The sequence below is a fragment of the Polyodon spathula genome, chromosome 1 (genome assembly GCF_017654505.1).
Source record: "Polyodon spathula isolate WHYD16114869_AA chromosome 1, ASM1765450v1, whole genome shotgun sequence".
Classification (NCBI taxonomy): domain Eukaryota; kingdom Metazoa; phylum Chordata; class Actinopteri; order Acipenseriformes; family Polyodontidae; genus Polyodon; species Polyodon spathula.
Window position 1 is genome coordinate 56,195,563 of NC_054534.1, and position 20,881 is coordinate 56,216,443.

General features: G+C 38.9%; 1 protein-coding gene across 3 annotated transcripts in view; it reads left to right on the plus strand.

Annotated features, from left to right (window-relative positions):
• Nucleotides 1-12,344, plus strand: part of slain2 (SLAIN motif family, member 2) — a 36,915-nt gene extending 24,571 nt beyond the window's left edge. For 2 of the 3 annotated variants that reach the window (XM_041257664.1, XM_041257680.1), the window contains 2 exons: nt 73-316; nt 10,181-12,344. In XM_041257664.1, coding sequence (XP_041113598.1) covers nt 73-316; nt 10,181-10,247 — 311 coding nt within the window. In that variant the 3' untranslated portion in view covers nt 10,248-12,344. Of the gene's footprint in view, nt 1-72; nt 317-7,388; nt 7,875-10,180 lie in introns of those variants that run through there. The other variant, XM_041257671.1, reaches the window with a different exon arrangement.
• The last annotated feature ends 8,537 nt before the right edge of the window (nt 12,345-20,881 follow it).

The following is a 20,881-nucleotide window of genomic DNA, read 5'->3' on the forward strand; positions in this document are numbered from 1 at the left end:
TAGCTATTTGTACAGCGTTAAGCTTAAGTTACAGTAATGTGCCCTGTGATTTCTTCTCCCCTGTGTTTTCAGTACCTTCCCCCAGCAAACTGCGACCTCCTGCAGCTCCATCCCCCCTATCCTTGCGGCAGCCCATCAAAGCGATGCTGAACCCTGGGACCTCCTCCCCCACTCCTGCAGGAGCCCCTACCACCCCCACCCGATCCGTCGGGTCCCGCAGCGGCCTCCCGCGGCCCAGCAACTCAGCTGGAGGAGGAGGAGGAGGAGGAGGAGGACTACCAGTGCCTCGCAGTAAACTTGCACAGCCTGTTCGAAGGTAAAGGCCTTTTACTCCATCGTTTTTATTTTCCATTTGTTTTCTCTTCAATTTTTAAATATATTTCTGTAATTTTACCACCTTTTTGAAATTTGCAAATGCAAATAGCATTTTGGTCCTTTGACATCAGTCTCCTGCTCTTACTTGCATTGATTTTTGGTGGAGGTAAGACTGCATATAGATTGCTTAAATAAACAAATAGGCAGAGAGAAGCTTTTGCTTATAAATACTGAGGAAATGAGCACATACTATACAGGCCCTCTGTCTGCATTAACTTGCACACCACATTCTGATCATAGCAGATATACTACAGTGTTGTGCCTCTGTCAGAAGCCTACTAAACATGCCCAATGGTACTAAACATGCCCAATGGTGTTAGCGACTTTTTAGGGAATGCTTTGCCGCAGCAGTTTTTGTTTGCGGTTCAAGTGTAGGTGATTGTGGACGTTCCTGCATAAATTCACAAAAAAGGGGGCAGAGATTAGAGAGAGTGCAAACAGGGGCGTGGTTTCCCAACACGCAAACCACGCAATTGCGTGGGGTCCCCTGCTGCCTAGTAGCAGTGTTACATTACAGCCTGAAAATCCTTATTTTCTCAGATGAAGTAAAATTAATATACACATTTGATTTCATAGACCACACAAACCTTGTCTGTGCGTCTGTCTGTTTACAAAAGGTAATGTCATTCAACGTGCGTCATGACACATTTGAGCTACCGTAACTAGGCCAGCTTCTAGGCCAGCTTCAGTCAGTGAAAGCTAGCAAAATGAAGCGCACGTATCCTAGTGGAGCTCAAAAACAAAGAAGATAAAAGAATCGAAAACTCGAGAGGAAAGTTGGCACAAGCTCACTAGTTTCTTTCAGTAACACTGCAAAGGAGTCATCCGATGAGGAGGAGGTGGAAAATGTTTGTCCTCCTCGTGATATTGCCACCACCTCAGCTTGTTGCAGCCACACCGTTAGCACAGACCTGCTGGATAACGTTACAGCGACTCGCTCAGAAGAAGCAGCTCCACCTGCCACGGAACTTGCCGACATCTCTCCCGAATCCTCGTAAAAACAATCGAATGATGACCCGGTGGTGAGTGAAACTGTCAATCTCTCGGACAACCCAGCGCTTTGGCCGGACAAGTTTACCAACCAAGAGAAATGTCAGCTGATCAAAAGGGGGCCAGTTGAAATTATGGATTTTGACTTCCCACAAAATGATGACAGTCCCACATCGTTTTACTGAAGAGAATTACCAAAAGAAAATGAAAAACGGAGAGAAAATACATTGGAAGTAGTTCGTTTACTCAGTGAGCAGTGATTCTGTATTTTGTTTCTGCTGCAAGCTCTTTGAAAGACGGACCAGAAATGCTCTTGTGGATAAATCTTCTTACCCACTTGAAAGAGCATGAAAATGGCAAATCGCACCGTGCCAATATGCAGAGCTGGCTTGAATTAGATGAAAGGCTGAAATCTGGCAAAACCATTGATAGTGCCAGTGAGGAATTACAGGCTCTGGAAGTACAGCACTGGAGGGCTGTGTTAAGCAGAATAATTGCCATTGTTTGCCATTTAGCGGAACGCAACCAGGTGTTCAGAGGCCACTTGAGAAACTTTTTGAGCCTCATAATGGCAACTTTCTTGGACAGATAGAGCTGATGGCACAGTTTGATCCCATAATGAGCGAACATCTTAGAAGCATTGACAAAAAGGAAATCAAGGATCATTACTTAAGTAACACCATCCAAAATGAGCTAATTGCATTAGTTGGACAGAAAACATGTGATGCAATTGTTCAGAAAGTGAAAGAGGCCAAATACTTTTCAGTCATAATGGATTGCACCCCAGACATCAGCCACACAGAACAATTGTCCCTGGTGCTACGCATTGTGAACTGTGAGTCATCTGAGGGGGCCTCCATCTCGGAGCACTTTGGGTTTATCAATGTTGATGACACCACAGGAAAAGGCTTGTGCAATACCCTCCTTGAGCAGCTGAACCACTTGAAATTGAACATTGCAGACTGTCATGGGCAATCCTACAATAATGGAAGTAATATGATGGGACACAAGCAGGGGGTCCAGAAAAGAGTGCTGGAACTGAACAATAAGGCAATGTGTGTTCCCTGCAGCATGCAAGAGAAATAGCTGAGAAAATGCAGATAGACATGACATTCCCAGTGGAGAGACAGAAAAGAACAACTCACCAGTTCCTCTATGAGGGCACAGAGGAAACTCAATTCACACCAGAAGAGCGCTTTAAGCAAGATATTTTCCTTCTCCTGGTTGATATAGCACTGAATAGTGTCAGGGAGAGGTTCACACAGGTGGACCAGTGTTTTTCTTGGTTTGGATTTTTATATTCGGCAGATAACATGAAGAAAGCAGTTCGGGAAGACACACTGGAGGAGTCATGCAGGAGCCTGGAGTAGACACTAGGGGACATTGTCAGCCAGGACTTGGTCCTTGAAGTAAGGGCAACTGTCATTGTTTTTCACATTTCTTCTCCAGCAGAAATGCTGGATTACATCCACAAGGAGAATCTGTTGGAGCTGTATGGCAATTTGAGCATTGCCCTGCGTTTACTCTTGACTTTGCCCGTCACTGTTGCTTCATGTGAGAGGAGTTTCTCCTCCTTGAAGCTGAATAAAACAAACTTGCGGTCAACCATGTCCCAGGAAAGACTGACTGGTTTAGCAATGATCTCTATTGAGAGTCCAGAGATCCTTGAATATGTAGGACATAATCAGAGCTTTTGCTGAAGCCAAAGCCAGGATGGTTAGATTCTGATTGCAGCAAGAGCTACTAGAAGGTAAGAAAATGTCTTTCACTCTCCTATTTTAACTTACAAGAGAACACCTTAGTTCAAGTGCACTGTCGGTACTGTAGCCCACATAGGACTGTGGTAGACACTGGTGTGTGTGTGGTAACGCTAAAATGGTCATGACAGGTAGAGGAGGAGGGGCCCCTAAACTGAGATTTGATTGGGGCCACAAAATTGACAAAGCCGACCCTGAGTGCAAATGAGGGTTTGCAAATATTATGAGATATACTAAAGCTGCCGACCAATTGTATCAATTTAAGAACTTTTGAGAGCATGTTTTAAACAGTCGCAATTGTTGCTGGCATTTCCCAGTCTGCTTTTTCTCATGCGTTGCCAGTTGTGCTCAATGCATTTTTGAGAAACACCCAAGTACCTAATTTTCACTAAAATCAGGGTGTACTTACAAGCCTTGAAAACAAATTTTTGTGACATTTCTGAATTCCCCAGCGTGTTTGGAGCAACATACTGCACACATGTGCCACTAAACCCCCAGCTGATTCTGAGCATCCGTATAGAACCATTAACTATTTTGTGTTGATTGTCTAGTCTACTAAGTAGAACAAGTTAAAAATAGTAATACAAAAAAGCAATCATTTAGTTTAATTTAAAATTATGTTTTATTCACACTGTACACCAATGTGTACAATGCAGCAGCATGATTTGTTTTGTGTTACCGGTAGGATAAAGTAAAAAAAAAAATGATGCACTAGGTAGTCTTTTGATTTTGCTGTACTGTATAGACCTACTGTACAGATTTATATTTTTACATAATGTAATGTGTAGCCTACCCAAAACACATTAATGTTATTTCAGGGCAATGATTTACATTTAAAAACTAGAAATGTATGTGTGTGTGATTGTATTGTATTGTTTTTCAACCAGACACCTCCTTAGTTGGACAGACTATGTCTGGTTTAGTGAGAGGGTACTGTATGATTCTGAAAAGCTTTTTGGGGGTGAAGGTGGGTGCCCCACTATAGAATCTGATGGGATTAAACTGCCTTTCATTTATATATATATATATATATATATATATATATATATATATATATATATATATATATATATATATATATATATGTATATATATATATATGTATATATATATATATATATATATATATATATATATATATATATATATATATATATATATTAGTGCCTTGCAAAAGTATTCAGACTCCTGACCAATTCTCTCATATTACTGAATTACAAATGGTACATTGAAATTTCGTTCTGTTTGATATTTTATTTTTAAACACTGAAACTCAGAATCAATTATTGTAAGGTGACATTGGTTTTATGTTGGGAAATATTTTTAAGAAAAATAAAAAAACTGAAATATCTTGCTTGCATAAGTATTCAACCCCTGTGCTGTGGAAGCTCCCAGTTTGCACCGATGAAAGAAATTGCCCTAACGAGGACACAATTACCTTACCATTGGCCTCCACCTGTGAACCATTAAAGTTGCTGTCACATTTTCTGGATAAAAACCCCACTGTTGAAGGATCATTGGTAAGGCTGTGAATCTGAAGGAAAATTAAGTCCAAAGAGCATTCTACAGAAGTTAGAGATAAAGTAATACAAATGCATAGATTAGGGAAAGGGTACAAAATAATATCCAAGTGTTTGGATATCCCAGTGAGCACAATTGGATCAATAATCAGGAAGTGGAAGCTGCATCACACCACCCAGACTTCCAAGAAAAGGCTGTCACTCAAAACTCAGCGCTCAAACAAGAAGGAGACTTGTGAGAGAAGCCACAGAGAGGCCAACAATCACTTTGAAGGAGCTAAGTGTTCAGTGGCTGGGAGTGGAGTAATGGTGCACCAGTCAACCATATCAAGATCTCTGCATAACACTGGCCTGTATGGGAGGGTGGCAAGAAAGTACTCAAAAAGTACCATCTGAAAGCACGTCTGGAGTTTGCCAGAAAGCATGAGAGTGACCCAGTTGTGATGTGGGAAATGGTTTTGTGGTCAGATGAGACCAGGATAGAGCTTTTTGGCCAAAACTCAAAGCACTATATGTGGTGCAAACCTAACACTGCCCATGCCTCAAGACACACCATCCCTACAGTGAAGTATGGTGGTGGCAGCATCATGCTATGATGGCTTCCCATCAGCAGGGACTGGGCATCTTGTTACAATTGAAGGAAGAATGAATGGAGCAAAATATAGGAAAATACTGCAAGAGAATCTGCTTCAGTCTGCTAAAAAGCTGAAGCTTGGGAGGAAATTCACCTTTCAGCAGGACAATGATCCCAAGCACAAGGCCAAAGCAACGTTGGAGTGGCTCAAGAACAAAAAGGTGAATGTCCTACAGTGGCCCAGTCAAAGTCTTGATCTCAATCCCATTGAGAATCTGTGGCACTATTTGAAAATTGTGGTCCACAAGCATCTTCCAACCAACCTGGAGCAAATCTGCCAAGAAGAATGGGCCAAAATCACTCCAACACTGTGTGCAAAGTACATACTTACCCCAAAAGACTTAAAGCTGTTATTGCAGCGAACGGTGGCTCTACCAAGTATTAATGTGTGGGGGTTGAATACTTATGCAAGCAAGGTATTTCAGTTTTTTATTTTTCTTAAATATTTCCCAACATAAAACCAATGTCACCTTACAATAATTGATTTTGAGTTTAAATGTTTTAAAATAAAATATCAAACAGAATGAAATTTCAATGTACCATTTGTAATTCAGTAATATGAGAAAATTGGTCAGGGGTCTGAATACTTTTGCAAGGCACTGTGTGTGTGTGTGTGTGTGTGTGTGTGTGTGTGTGTGTGTGTGTGTATATGTATATATATATATATATATATATATATATTAAAATGGGTAAAATCACGATGGAACAAAATGCATTGTACAGATGACGTTTACATTTAAGAAAAACAGTGTATTTTGATTCTTGTACCCTTGCATGTATAGACATTATCCTTTGGGCTCCCTCTGCTGCAGCAAACTCAACTCAACTCCCGCTGTTTATTTGAACAATGTTGCAATGTATAATGGCAGAGATCTCATTAAGAAGACGCAACAAATGTTTAAATGAATATATTGCGGCTCTTTTCATTAACATATTTTCTCTTAGTACTTACGACAAAATGTATACATTGTGAATTGTCGCAACGAAGATTCAAATTGCGAAGATTTCTGTTTGCGCCCGACTGGCCCATCTTAGTACATCTACCCCTATTTGAAATGCATTTTCTGTGTCAGTAATGGGGAACTGTTTTTGCATGGCATGATACATTCTGGATACACTCCCAAATATTTTTTTCAGCTGTGGAAATTTTTGCCTTTTTATGAAGTTATACTTATTTAAACAAAAATCTTTGGCATTTCCATTTAAGGTCATGTGGTTTAATGTACAGAGGCCAGAATCAGAAGCCAGTATTTTTGCCAACAATGGGTCAGTTTCCATGGAAAAAGACAATTAAGTCTTACCTTTTTCTCACGCTATTTTGGTATTGTGGGTTTCCATATAGTTCCCTTTCAAGTAGGGAATATTAACCATTACAAAATGGGTGTCCCCTTTAAGACACCCAAACCTGAAAACTTTTATACCAAAGACACTCGTCAGAGGAGTGTGACATAGTGCTGCTCTGCCCCCTGCGAGCATAAACTCACTGACAGTATCACCATTTTACTTTTCAGCCTAACCTGATTAACATCAGAGAGTTGATAAGTATATCCTTTTTTAGATTTTTTTTTTTTTTTTTTTTTTTTTTTTTTTTTTTTTTTTTGTTGGCAAGGACTGATATCGTATAGCTTCCTTAGTGTTTCCACTAAACTTTTAAAAAAGCATGGGGGGGAAAAGACATAGCGTTACACAAATAATAAAAAAACAACATTCCATAAGAATGCGCTGTGTACTATCCTTGTATTATTTTCTAAACATTTTTGACTGCACATATACAGTGCGACCCTGTTATAACGCAGCCTGTTATAGTGCAGAATCCATTACCCCCATAATGCAGTTTGACTCGCAGACATTCCAGATCACAGTACGAAGCATGGCAGACAAGCAAAAAAAGAAAATCTTTCTCTGTTTAAAATGAATCTTCATGCAGTGGACAGAGTAAGAAAAAGTGAAACTCAAGCAGTAGTTTCAAAAGATATAAAGGTTGCAGAATCTACTTTGTGTGGAAGGCTAAGTTTTCTTGATAATTGACTCCAAAGAGGGCTCCTGTAGGAAAAAATGTGCATCGCTAAAGACAATGAATCAGACTCTGCTTTATTCGCTTGGTGTCTGCAGGAACGTCAACAGGGAGGCATGGACATGAAAGCATACAGGGGGTGCCCACATCAGCGCAGGCAGAACCTAGTGAGACAAGCTGCTGTGAGAGTGCAAGACTTTGTTGTTTTTGGTGTGGCTCAGGCTAACTGGCCAGGAATAATTGTCCCAATAAACCGCAGATTTGAGTACCTGCAAATTATGTGTGTTTCCTTTCTTCATTTTCCACTGTACTCTACAATATCAATTCAGGAACAAAAATGCTTGTATTCGTTATAAGGCAAAACACAATTAACGCGGTCTCCTAATTTATGGACTCCGACAACCACAATATAACGGGGTAGCACTGTATTTATTAGGGCTGTCAAGTGATTAAAAAGATTAATCTTGACTTTAATTGCATATTTAATTGATACAGTTGTTGTCTTATTACTGATGCTACAATCCTCATCCTCCTCAGCATAAAAACGCTGTTTTCCTATTTCTGAATTATCTTCATAGTTTTATATTTATTTACAGTCCAGCGTTGTTGTTAAATTGCTTGAACCAACTGCTAAATGGAGGAAGTTTATTACTCCTCTTACTGCATTTACAATGATCAGTTTCCTTTACTCATAAACTGGTGTTTTTCAATATCGTTTAAATAATAATCATTTTAAATTCTCTTTTTTAATAACTTTGAAATTGCCTAAATAAAACAAAACAGTCACTGAGTAATGGTTATATCCTCCATAATTGTAAATAACATTGTTTAAAAATAAATGCGGTGATTGAAATAAAACAAAGCTACAATGTTAACAGGGCTGTAGCACTGGTTATAGTATCATACTTAGCTTGATTCACGAGTTTGCAGCAATCCTGAATTTCTAAGAGCACTCTGTTCAAACTGGCGGGTTTCATTTGTTGCTGTCTGTAACAGACTTGATGCACTTCTGTGATAATAGAATTCACTTTGACAGTAGATACAAGTAACCATCTTTCTATCCAATGAACCGTCACGAGTCCGGTTCTGATTAGATCGCATCAGATAGTGCGGCTTCTCAGAAGTGTGGACGCTGTAATACCATACTTCATTTTTTGTGTATCTTCCAATATCGCAAAAGGCTTTGTGGTATGTTTTGCGAAATACTCAGAGCAGCACAAAGGAATATCTACTAGAAAGTGTCCTGAGGCACCAGGTGATTTTTAATGGTTAGGGTTAGGTTTTAGGGAAAATTTGGGAAAATAAAAACACAACGTTAAATTATAGGCAACTGCAAAAATGAAATGTGAGTTAAAAGTTGGATTGGGGATGTACAATTCACGTAATTTGTCAGCTCGGTTTAAATTAAATTGAAGGGCACCAGAATTAGGCTCAGGCAAGACATGTTTTAATTAACAGCTTTTTTCTGAGTTTAATTACGAAAACAGAATCAGCTCAATTTGTTTAAAGGGACATCACCTGATTAAAAAAAATATATAACCCAAAAACTTCAATACTTGTTTTATTTCTTTTTAGCAATATGCACCTCTATTAATATGAAGCATACCACACTATTTTAAAATAAAATACAGTGCATTGTGGGATACTATCGTGTTAATTTCTGTTCATTGCGCTGCTGGGAACTGTAACCAAACTATTCTAATAGTGTGTGGTTGCATTAAGCCCGAATAAGCACGAAACGGTATTTTAGTGTGGACGCTTTGAGCTGGAATAATTGAACCGTTTTTGAGCACGGTTACCAAGTTCAGTTATGTATTGTGGACAAGGGCCTAAGAGGGACAAGACAGGAGTGCTTAACTTGTGTTAAAAATGTATCTCCCAAAAAATGTGCACATTAATTGTGATTTAATTGACATCCATAATATATGCAAGGTTTACTACAGAACTGTAGCTTCAGCAATTCTGATCCTTATGGTAGTCAATGAACTGAGCTAAAATGCCAGCACTTTAGGTTAATGATATAAAAATTATCCAGTCAAAGTGTTTAACACAGTCCATTTTTTTTTAAATATTGGTAGTAAATCTACATTAGGATGCCCTACTTGCCTGCATTTCCCACTACATGATATTCTTTAATAATAATAATAATAATAATAATAATAATAATAATAATATAATAAATACTTGAATCTGAATTCCACAGGAACAGTGCAAAGCTCTCCCCAGTAGAATGTAAGTTTTTTGGGGGGGGGCGGGGTTTGTATTTGTAGTAGCTTCTGTATTTTTTATAACCTTGCTTATAAAACAACTTAATTGTAAAGCGCTTTAGTCAAATGTCAATAATCTGAAACGATGATAAATGATGTTACATAAAAAGTAAAGAATGAAAGAAAAAGAAAGAAAGGGTAAAGGGTAATAGACATGTTTCCACATGAAAAGTTTTTTGTCAATTGTACGGCTTTTTAGCGTGAGAAGGTGATATGGTGGCTCTGTAAGTCAGTAAATTGAAGTGCTTTTGTGTCATGTTTACCCGATCACGGGCCCAGAAAGAGACTTCAGTTTGTGTATCCACGATCACTGACCTTAAAGGGTTACTTTTTAAAGTTTGCAATACTTTTTTCGAATGAGATGGTTGCGTGAGTCTGAATAAACATATTACCTTCTTAGAAATGGGGGTGGGGTTGACGTTATGGAAATTGTTTGGTTGGGAATTTATAATTAATAGGAGGATTTCGCCGCAGTACAGTTATTAAATTCCAGTGGTTGTAAACGGTTATGAAATGCCAACGGTTTTACCAATTGAAAGAATAACTGTACATGAATAATTTATGTTGAAGTGGTTTTCTGTAAAAAAAAAAAAAAAAAAGCTTTCCTTTTTTTCCCCATAAAGGTCATTGCCAGCTCCCAAGACATATGGTGGTATGAAAGATGAAAGCTGGAAAGAAGGCTGCTACTGAATGAGAGCATGAAGAACTCCTATAGACGGCATTGCTCGTTTCTACAACCTTAAGACTTGGACAGGCTGTTCCTGTGTGATTTGCAGGATTCAAGAGGATGGGGGGGGGGGGGGGGGGGGGGGGGTTGAATCCTAGAGTTCTGTCATTTTAATCTGCACAAACTGGTAGAGATTATAAAGCTGCACTTTAATGACATTCAGAAATGTTTGTATTTTTTTTGTATTCATACAATCCGTTTCCATGGAGTTCTAATTTTTACTGTGCTTATGTGGACCCCATCATACCATTCAGAACAATAACGGCCAATATCTGGGTACAAACCCAGTGAATGCCAAAGAGAAATGCTGACTTCAAATAGCAGTAAATGAGAACAGTGAAGTCCAGAGGGTTTCACTCTGCACCTCTAATCCAGTATGGCACATTAAACAGTACAGTACAGGATTGTGTTGAAAAGCAGATCTACTGTACCAGTGCACACAACAGAACAGCAAAGAAAGCTGCATAAAACCCTTTTCCTTAACAAGTCGGTGCAGAATTTGTGAGTATTATGCAATAGCAACATTCATTGTGATCTATAGCATTTCAGGGGGAAACTATATGTTAGTTGTGTATTCAGCTTGCATTCTTTGGTTTTACATTGACATTTCATCTGAGCGTATTTTTTAGGGGATGCCAAAAGGCTTAGGACATTTTTTTTTCTGCACTATAGGTTTTGGCTCAGGAAAGAGTTGTTACTGGTGTCTTGCCAGCTTATACACAGTATGTTAAGCAGGGCAGGGGAGATTTTTAATAACAAGTAAAAGTCAAGCAGAACTTGTCTATTTATTCTATTGTAAACCCATCACAGTGCTTACACTGTGGAACTGCATATTAAAGTTCTGTTAAAACTATGCACCTTATTCATAATCATAAGGTATACTAAAGTGTGTGATTTTGAACTCTGCCGCCTAATATGTTGTTTGTACAATTTAGCGACATATCATGTGGGAAATGTATTTGTAACTACATTAGGACACAGGCACAGTTATGCTAAATATGTTAACCTACATTGAACTCCTGGTGTGGGGAAAGTTGCAGAGGAGTAGTCGCTTTGTAAACATTGGGTAAGCTTTGGAGACCTTTTAATCCTACTGTAGCAGTGACCCCTTTCATGCATGAAAAGTGCCTGGCTTGATTTTTACATCAGCTTTTTAATGACCACACCCCCCCCCACCTCAAACAGTCAGTCTTAAAACTGCAGAGAGGAGACAGCTGTGCCTCACTGGCATGAGGCATTGAGCATAGCTGGGATTAAATGAATGCAGTAAAACTGTAACCCAGAGTGCTCTTGTATATATAATTGCAGGTGATCAAACTGGCAACTTTTCTCAGTCTTTATTTTTTTATCTTTTTTGTTTTATACTACCAGACACCAACCAAAAACATGTTTTATTGTGCTTATCATACAGTGTTTTAACAAACCGCTGATGTCTTGATTTTCCAAGGAACCCACCAATAATAAACCGAAGCATACTAACTTGTTGCTAATTAGAACGTATTCTATTTCAGTTATATGTCAATATTTTATATTACAATGTATTTATTCTGGTTGCTTTAAAAGCATGTGGGGTTTTTTTATTTTATTTTTTTTGTATGGAAGATCAAAACCAGAGTAATAAGAGCCTTGGATTCATACACTACTTAAATAAACTTTTTTGGAAGGTTCAACCTGTACATTTATATTTATTGTCGCATTGCTGTGACTTTTTGGTGATGAAATATGCTTTTTTAGTACATTTCGACACGTGGCACGGGAACAGCACCAGGGTGGCACTGGTGCGACGCAAAATAAATCTGATTGAATCCAGTTTTTTGCGATTTGAAACCCGTTAATTTGGACATTGAGCAATCAGAGAACAGCTTCAATGCACATGGTCTTGCAGGGCAAAGCAGTCTCCAGAATGACATAGGAAAAAATAATACTTAGATATATAAATATTAGAAAAAATACCAGAACTTTATGACAAAGGGCATCACAATTGTAAAGATACAGATTTGAAAGACAATGTATGGGAGTATATTTCAAAGGAACTGGATAAGCATAGTGTTATGATTTATTGCCATATGTGCTGAAATACCGTCAGAGAAGACACTCATAATTTCCACATCATGTTGGCAATTTTGAACCGCTGTATAGATCTGGCAGTTTTCAAACCTGTCGCATTGCCTCTGTGTCGCTTCTGGTGTGTATGGTCATGTCACTGCGAGAGTCTCTTCAACAATTAAAAAATCACATTGCGTCTGGTTGTGCTAATTGGTAATGCAATACACCAGTATCACCAACTGAGTTAATATGCTCTATATATATATATATATATATATATATATATATATATACACACACACACACACTAACTTACATTGATGGGAGTCATAAAATGTCAAAAGATGGTCATAATTTTGGTGAAAACAATTATGGGTACAGTGATTTGTAATTTATGCTGTTTTAAGTACATATTGAGCTGTTAAATGTGTGGCTTGTTTGTAGGCTTTGTTTTTTTATATTGACCTGTTTATGAGGACTACAATCTGTCAACTGTTTTTGTTTTCTAGGTGAAGGTATTATTGTTTAACACCTGCACTAAATTTCACGCCCTGGGCTGCTTGATTCTCTCTTTGTGTAAGAAATCAAGCTGGGTTGAGTTGGGTAGTTGCCATTAGTTTAATGTATGGAAAATAAACTTAGGAAACTTGCAAAACATGAAAAGGTAATAATAAGTATGCATCATGGAAGATAATGTCAGGAAGCCACTGCAGAGGTTTTATTAAAAAAACTAGTGCCTATGATTTACATAACTTGCACAGTGACTATTCTTATGAATGAGCATTCATATTTTTGTGCCAACTGCTTAGCCATTTGCCATTTCATGTACATAAGCTGTTAAGCTTTAAGTTCTGCTTGAGGAATTATTTAATTGTTTTTCATGTGTTTTTTGTTTGTTTTTGTAATTGCATTAATAAAGTTTTAAAACGTCTCTTACAAAAAAAAACAATAACAAATTGGAATATGTAGCTTGATATTTGAAAAAAAAAAAACGGATTTATCTAGAACAAAATTATTTATATTCAGTACAACAGCTGTTTTACATTCGTTTTTAATTCTGCTTGGGGGTTTGGATTGCTAATGGCAAAAAGACACATCATGGACTTTACGTAATAATTATTTTATATAATCACCTTTTGTATACTCACCAACAATTTATTTGTCTCATGTAAAGCCACATTTCAAATAATAAAATGAAAAAGCTTAGTTCAGACTCCACGTACGTTATTACAAACAAGAAGTTTCTAACCCTTTTTTCTCATTCATGTTTTTGGGGCTTTTTTATTTTAATGTTTCTATTTCTGAATGCAAATATGCATTGTAAAAATGCATTCTTCCTTTCAACAAATTGTTCATGAAGTAAGCAGTAACACAAGGTGTTGTGTGTGGTTGTTCTGAGATAATCACATACCTGATGCGATTTATCTTGTACAACCATACACCTTTGAGTGTATTATTGTGCCTTTTAAAATGGCTCATTGTTGCTTTTGTTTTTACAATGTGTAACAAGGCTGTGTTCTACACTGCATGGTTGTAATGACACATGGAACCTCATGTCTACTCAAGCCATTTTATAGTGGACATTAAAATACAGTACCGTGAAAAAGTATTTGCCCCTTGTCTGATTTTCTGCATTTTTGAATGTTTTTGACACTGAATGTTATCAGATCTAGAACTAAAATCTAATATTAGATAAAAGGGACCCTGAGTGAACAAATAACACAACATTGTGATACTTATTTCATTTATTTATTAAAGAAAGTTATGCAACACCCAATGCCCCTGTGTGAAAAAGTAATCGCCCCCTTAGACTCAATACCTGCAACCAGATACTTCCTGTAGTTATTGATCAGTCTCTCACAGCGCCGTGGAGGAATTTTGGCCCACTCCTTCATGCAGAACTGCTTCAACTCGGTGACATTTGTGGGTGAGCATAATCTGCTCGTTTCAGGTTCTGCTGCAACATCTCAATAGGGTTTAGGTCTGGACTTTGACTAGGCCATTCCAAAACTTTAAATTTCTTGTTCTTCAACCATTCTGATGTAGACTTGCTTGTGTGTTTCGGATCATTGTCTTGCTGCATGACCCAGCTGTGCTTCAGCTCACGGGCGGATCGTCTGACATTCTTCTGTAGAATTCTCTGATACAGAGCATTATTCATGGTTCCTTCAATGATTGGAAGTTGTCCATTTCCTGATGCAGCAAAGCATCCCCAAATGATGACACTACCATCACCGCGCTTGACCGTTGGTATGAGGTTCGTACTGTGGAATGCAGTGTTTGGTTTTCGCCAGACTTCACGGGGCTCTTGTTGGCCAAAAAGTTCCACATTTGACTCCTCTGTCCATAGAACATTGTTCCAGAACTCTTGAGGATCATCCAGGTGCTACTCTGCCATGAATCCCATTTTTGCCTAGTGTCTTGCTGACGGTGGAGTCATGAACACTGACCTTACCCGAGGTGAGAGGGACCTGCAGATCCCTGGATGTTGTTCTAGGGTTCTTTGTGACTTCCTGGACGATTTTATGCCCTGCTCTTGGAGAGATTTTGGCAGAACGGACACTCCTGGGAAGATTCACTACTGTCCCAAACTTTCTCTATTTGGACAATATGGCTCTGATTGTGGTTTGGCGGAGCCCCAGAGCCTTACAACTTCACTCTGATGGTAAGGACCAAAGTTAGTCAGATTTATATTGGGCAGAGCTGGCCCAAATCATGCCTAATTGTTAACCAAAGTATTCAAACAGCTGATCCTAATTATCCCTTTAATTGGGTTGAGTTGACTAAGGGGGCAATAACTTTTTCCCACCTGGAGATTGCATGTTTGATTACCTTGCGCACCAAACAAATGAAAGAAGCTCCAAACTTTGGTGTCATTTTTTTATATATATACTACTACAACCCTGAAAAAGATCTGACCAAATTCAATGTAAAAAATGTGCAAAAATGCAGAAAATCAGACAGGGGCAAATACTTTTTCACGGCACTGTATGCGTCTCTACCAGGTTTGATGTAACTAATGTTTTTTTTTTTTTTTTTTTAGAAAATTTGGTAATAATCTTCATTAGAACAAGTGAGCAAGAGTAATTACATGTAAATCTAGTGAATTGTGTAATGAAGGTCACCCAAAGTACATCTGAATGCCTGTCTAATTACCTCTAAGGTGCAAGAACACCCTCTATTGACTGAACATTGGAAATAGAAAGGACTTTAGTACAATTTCAGTATGTCATTAGCCCCTTAAGGTACACAAGGAATTGAGCGGTTGTTCAATTTATTTTATTCTTAAAATACATTGGAGAGTGACTCAAGTATCACAAGGAAACTAACCATTTGGATGACCAGATCCAACCCGTCTGTAAATTTTAAGCCCTGCTTTGTGCACCTCATTGCAAAATAAGAAAGTTAGCATCATTTTTATTTGTGGGACACATATGCCCTTTGTAAATTAAAAGGTTAAAATGCTTATTATTAAGGGTTAAATTATTATTAATAATAATAATAATAATAATAATAATAATAAATGAAAACAATTAACCCTGATTCTGTGTGAGGAACCAGTTCAAGGCTAGTATTGCCTGAGCCATGCTGGGTCCAGTATGCTGTGGTGACAGTGCTTCAGTCTTGTGGTTTTTCAGCATTCACAGCACGAACAGCCTTGAATGAAGCATACAGGATGCAACAGGTACAGTTGTGGAAGTCCTCTGCTGACCACAATGAATAGAACATCTTTGTATGAAACAAGAATGAAAGTACATTCTGTCTGACAAATAGCTGTTAGCTCAAAACAAAACCCTGCATCAAATGTCTATGTCGTCTTGAAAAACAACTCAATTACATTATCATTTTGGACACATTAAAAATGCATTTATAAACAACCCCTTCGCCACCATCACACTGAAGAGTGTGACATTTTCTTAGTAAATGATCTATTATTAAATTATGGAACTATAGAACACTGCTATTAAGATACATATTGATCACTTGTAGACTCATTATCCAACTTATTGTTGTGGGTTTTTTTCAGTCCACATTTACTTATTTTAGTGTTGACAGACAGTATTTAAGATGGGATAGCTCAGGGGTGTCAAACTCCAGTCCTCAAGGGCTGCACGGTCTTCTGGTTTTCATTTCAACTTAAGCTCTCAATTAACATCATTGATCTAAGCATTTGCTAAATTGGACATATGTAATATGTTTCAGTTTTTTTTACAGTTGATGGTTTTAAAAATGCACTTGATTTAAGGTACATGACTTAGTCAATGTTTTGAGGCCTGGAGAGAAGTGTTGAATTTGTCCAATTAATCAAATAATTAGACCAATGAAGTAATTGAGAGCTTGTGTGGAATGAAAGTCAGAAGACACTGCGGCCCTCTAGGAACTGAGCATGACAGCCCTGGCTGTGAAGTTTTTGATATCACATTTACAAACAAGACAGTTATCATGGTATCATTAGCAAGGTTATAAACTACTGTACCTTCAGCCATTAAATGTATAAATAATGGTCTGTGACTAGATTCCTAAGCTAGCACCCTACAGTTCATCCAACATGTATCTGTCTTACCTAAGGTAAAGTAGGATTCTCCAAAGTTAGTTCTAAAAGGGTTGTTGTGTAACAAGCCCCTGTGTTTCTTGTTTCAAGTTCTACAGACTTCATTTGCACTTTTTTGTTGAATGTACTCTGCTATTGTAAAGCATTACCAGTCCTGCTTAGCCAATTAAAGTGACTGATTTAAAAAAAACAGAATAGTATTTGCTGGTTCATGACAAGCATTCTGGTGCAGGCACTGTCTGAAAAACACATCAACTGTGTCAGAGCTTTTCAGTTAGAGGAAGTGGTCATCATATGATACTACTTCTTTTTATAGTAATGACATTAGCCATAATATACATCATAAGTGTATTATACTGATATTGATAGAAATATTATAAGGCAGATACAGGTAGTGGCCAGTGTTATGCCAGTGAACAGTACAAACTGAGTAGAGAAGTCGGCAGACACAGATAATGTTCTTTGCCACTAGGTGGCGCTGTGATTCAATAGTAAAAATAAAAGTATGATTTTTCTGTTTATCCTAGACTTGCAACCCCCTTAGTTCTATTGATTTATTTTCTATTGGGGTGAGTATTAGATTGTGTCTAACATTACCAGTCTCATTAGGAATTGGTTATGTTGACAGTATATCGGCATCAGATCCACCTCCAGGACAAAGATTGAAGATTGAAATAGTTACTGAAACATTGATAAATTAATTGGTATTTACAATGCGTCAATGCTTAACATCCTACATTTACATGTCAACCACTATGGTAAAGACCAAATGCTGCAGTATCTTCAGCAACCTGTGCAATGGCAAAGACACATATTATTCAACAACGGGACCAGTGTAGTTGTAACTTGCTAGTTTTATGCATATGATGATTCCTCCTGATTTTATTCCCTTGCCCTTGTTGGTAAATAGTGCCCCTACTGTCTTTGTATGCACACAGCCCATAAAAGAGAACCTCCTTAATCCTTGTAGCAGTTCAGATTAGAACCAATATAGATAATATATCTATAAATATACACTAGCTTTCAAAACCACAAAGGTCACTTCTTCAGATGAGGTAGAAACTGAAGGCAAAGAAAATACATATTGCAACCAACCTGTAGCTGATGTCATGCCTGCTCCTTGCTGCTCATGTGGTAATCCACATCTGCTGAGAGCAGGATTTCATGTTGAAACAACGTCTGCTCTCAGTGAGGTGAACCATTGTGTATTTCAAAGGGGTGTTAAGGGAGAGCTGCAGGTCGGCTTGCAGGTTCTCTATTCTGAGGGCAACCTGTCCAAAAACATCAAACAGGTTAATGAAAAAAAAAAAAAACGTTGTGGCATTCAAATGGAAAACCATCCAGGCAGGTTTATCCCTACACTCCCTGTGTCAACAAAGCACAATTCGCTTGTTCTCTAACTGATCCATACCAGGTGAGGCTAAAAGACTCATTAAATTGAATGAGCTCACCTAATTCAATCTCTGACATGGAATCAAGGGAGAAGACAGTTTGTCCTGTACAAAACATACAAATGTACAGGCTGGCAGTGTACAGTATCTACAGTATGTAAACAGTTTCTAAGTACCTTAATCCTGTATTCTTTTTTAAATAAGAAACAACAGGCTGTGACTTTTAATACAGACGTGTGCATGCAATGTTCTGCTGGAATAGGCTGTTTACACTGGGGTCAGTTTAGGGTTTGGTCCGCACTCCGTTCAGTGAAGTGTGAACAACAAAGTCAGCTTGGGAAACGAACCGTACCAAGTCCACCTAAAGAGGTGGTCTCTCCATTTGGCAAACCAACTGAGTCTGGTTTGCTTGTTAAACCTCAATGTGAACAACAGCTGGACTCTGTCCTTTTGCACCTGGGAAACAAACTATACAAGGTAACCTGACTAAGACCCCGTTCACACTACTGCCCCATATTTAGATCTGCAACCTCGTTCACATTTGCGATTTAAGGTGCCTTTGCACATTTACATATGTGACTGAAAAGCAGGTCTAAAATGTGGCAAATGTTTTTTTTGTTTTTTTTGTTAATGGAACGATAGCCTGCACTCAGAATGGAAGAGCTACCAATATATACAGTAATCCTTGATTTGTAGCAGATGTTTCTTACTAATATATATTTCAATGCAGCACAGTAGCAAGTCATGTGTGTGTATATATATATTTTTTTTTTTTTTTTTTTTAAACTTTATATATTATTGACTTTTTACTTAATGTTATGGTGCAGCAACAATCTTAATATTTGTGAATGAGAACAGTATTTTATGTGTGTGTGTGTTAAAGCAAGCAGCTAAAAAAAAATGATAGGTATTTTAATGTAAAGACACACACTTCTGTGGCTATGTATAATATCGTTGTGTGCAAAATAAACAATGGTGGTTGAATATGCCAGTTGCCAGATCGTTATTGAGATCCACAATCCTGCAGTTTTTATATTTATCGCTTGGTGTGGCAATGTTGCCCCGCCCCATGTGTATTTCTGTGTTGTATGTTGCGTGTAGTGTGTTAATGTTGGTGTATTGTAGTTAGTAGACGGAATATAATATGGGTTATGCGCACAAGTGTTTAAAATGTATATTTGTAATTGTATATTTAGGCACAGGGATTACACAGTACTTCACGTGCAGGTAAAATGTAATATGTGAGCATATATGAATGATTGATTAGCAATCGAGTCTCGGTACTGCTGCACAAAAGCAGGATGTTCCCTTTCAAGTGTAATGACAACCATTACCGAATGGGAAGAGCCTCTCTGACCCCATCAGTGACTGAGCACATATAAAAAAGCTGCCCTATCAGGGCCCTGCTGTGATGGGGAAGTCCCTCCCAGCTCCTGCTGAAGAGGGATGTCCTCACAGTAGCATATCGCCATTTTCTCTCTCGCCTCACTGAGACAACACTTGAATTGCTTTGCGCTCTCCCTGTGCTGGAAATTGGCTCCTTTGCATGGTGAAAATGCTCAGAATTGAGTATCTAGCCTGCAAATCGGATTCACTATGGTAAGCTACAATATTTATGAGTATTTTAAGATTGCTAGTTACCTTAGTCTCACTTTGGTAGATTCTTCTGAATAGAGCTGGTTTCGACCCCTCTACAGAGATTGGTGCTAAGCTTTTATTCTTTTATTAATCTCGTGGTAGTTCTTACTGTGCTTGAGCCGCATGAGTTATTGTGGCAGCTATTGTCAGGTGACTCCGCTGTCACGCAGCGCCGTCCCCAACCATCCATCTCGGGCCTACCGCACCCTTCTCAGCCTTGTGACTCTCTCAGCGCTTACCATGCTTTTCCTCGGTGCTGACCACAACAGCTCAGCACCGACCGCGCTCTTCCTCGGCACTGACTCAGAATCTGATTACTCGGCGCTGACAGTTCGGCACCGACGCCCGCTTCACCGTGTCAGTGCACTCTGCAGGGTCCTCCACTGGGTTTCACCAATGTGACCAGTGTGCAGCAAAGCTCCCAAGGGAGGATGGGCACACTAGCTGTGTCTGGTGTTTGGGACTGGACCAGGGCACTTACAGGAGAGTCGGACTGCTCCCCAAAGCACTGGTGGGAGAGTTGGACTGATCTCTGTGCAGAAAGTTCTCTAAAAGAACTAAATGCAGGAGAGCAGCCCTCTCCCCAGCAGAGACTCTCTCTCCTCGGGTCAGGGGAGAATGAGTCCTTCGGTGATCCAGGATCCTTCACAAAGACCCTCAAGAACAACTGTGACCAGGGAGCTCCCCCATACTCCTGGGTCACCCTCCCCTTCTCCACCACCGATCCAGAGGCGCACCCTCCCCTTCTCCACCACCGATCCAGAGGCGAGTTGGTCGCCTCCTAGGCAGATGGCAATGCTCTAGGGGACTGCTCTCCTTCCCTGCATAGGCACAGGTGCTCCTGCTCTGAATCTCCGCAGCTGAGCGATGGAACTGGCAGAAACAGTGAGGGCCCAGAAGACCATGCTGGAGACCCTGGTAAAATCTCAGGGCAGACTGCCCCCTACCACTGAGCAGCCCCAACCACCCC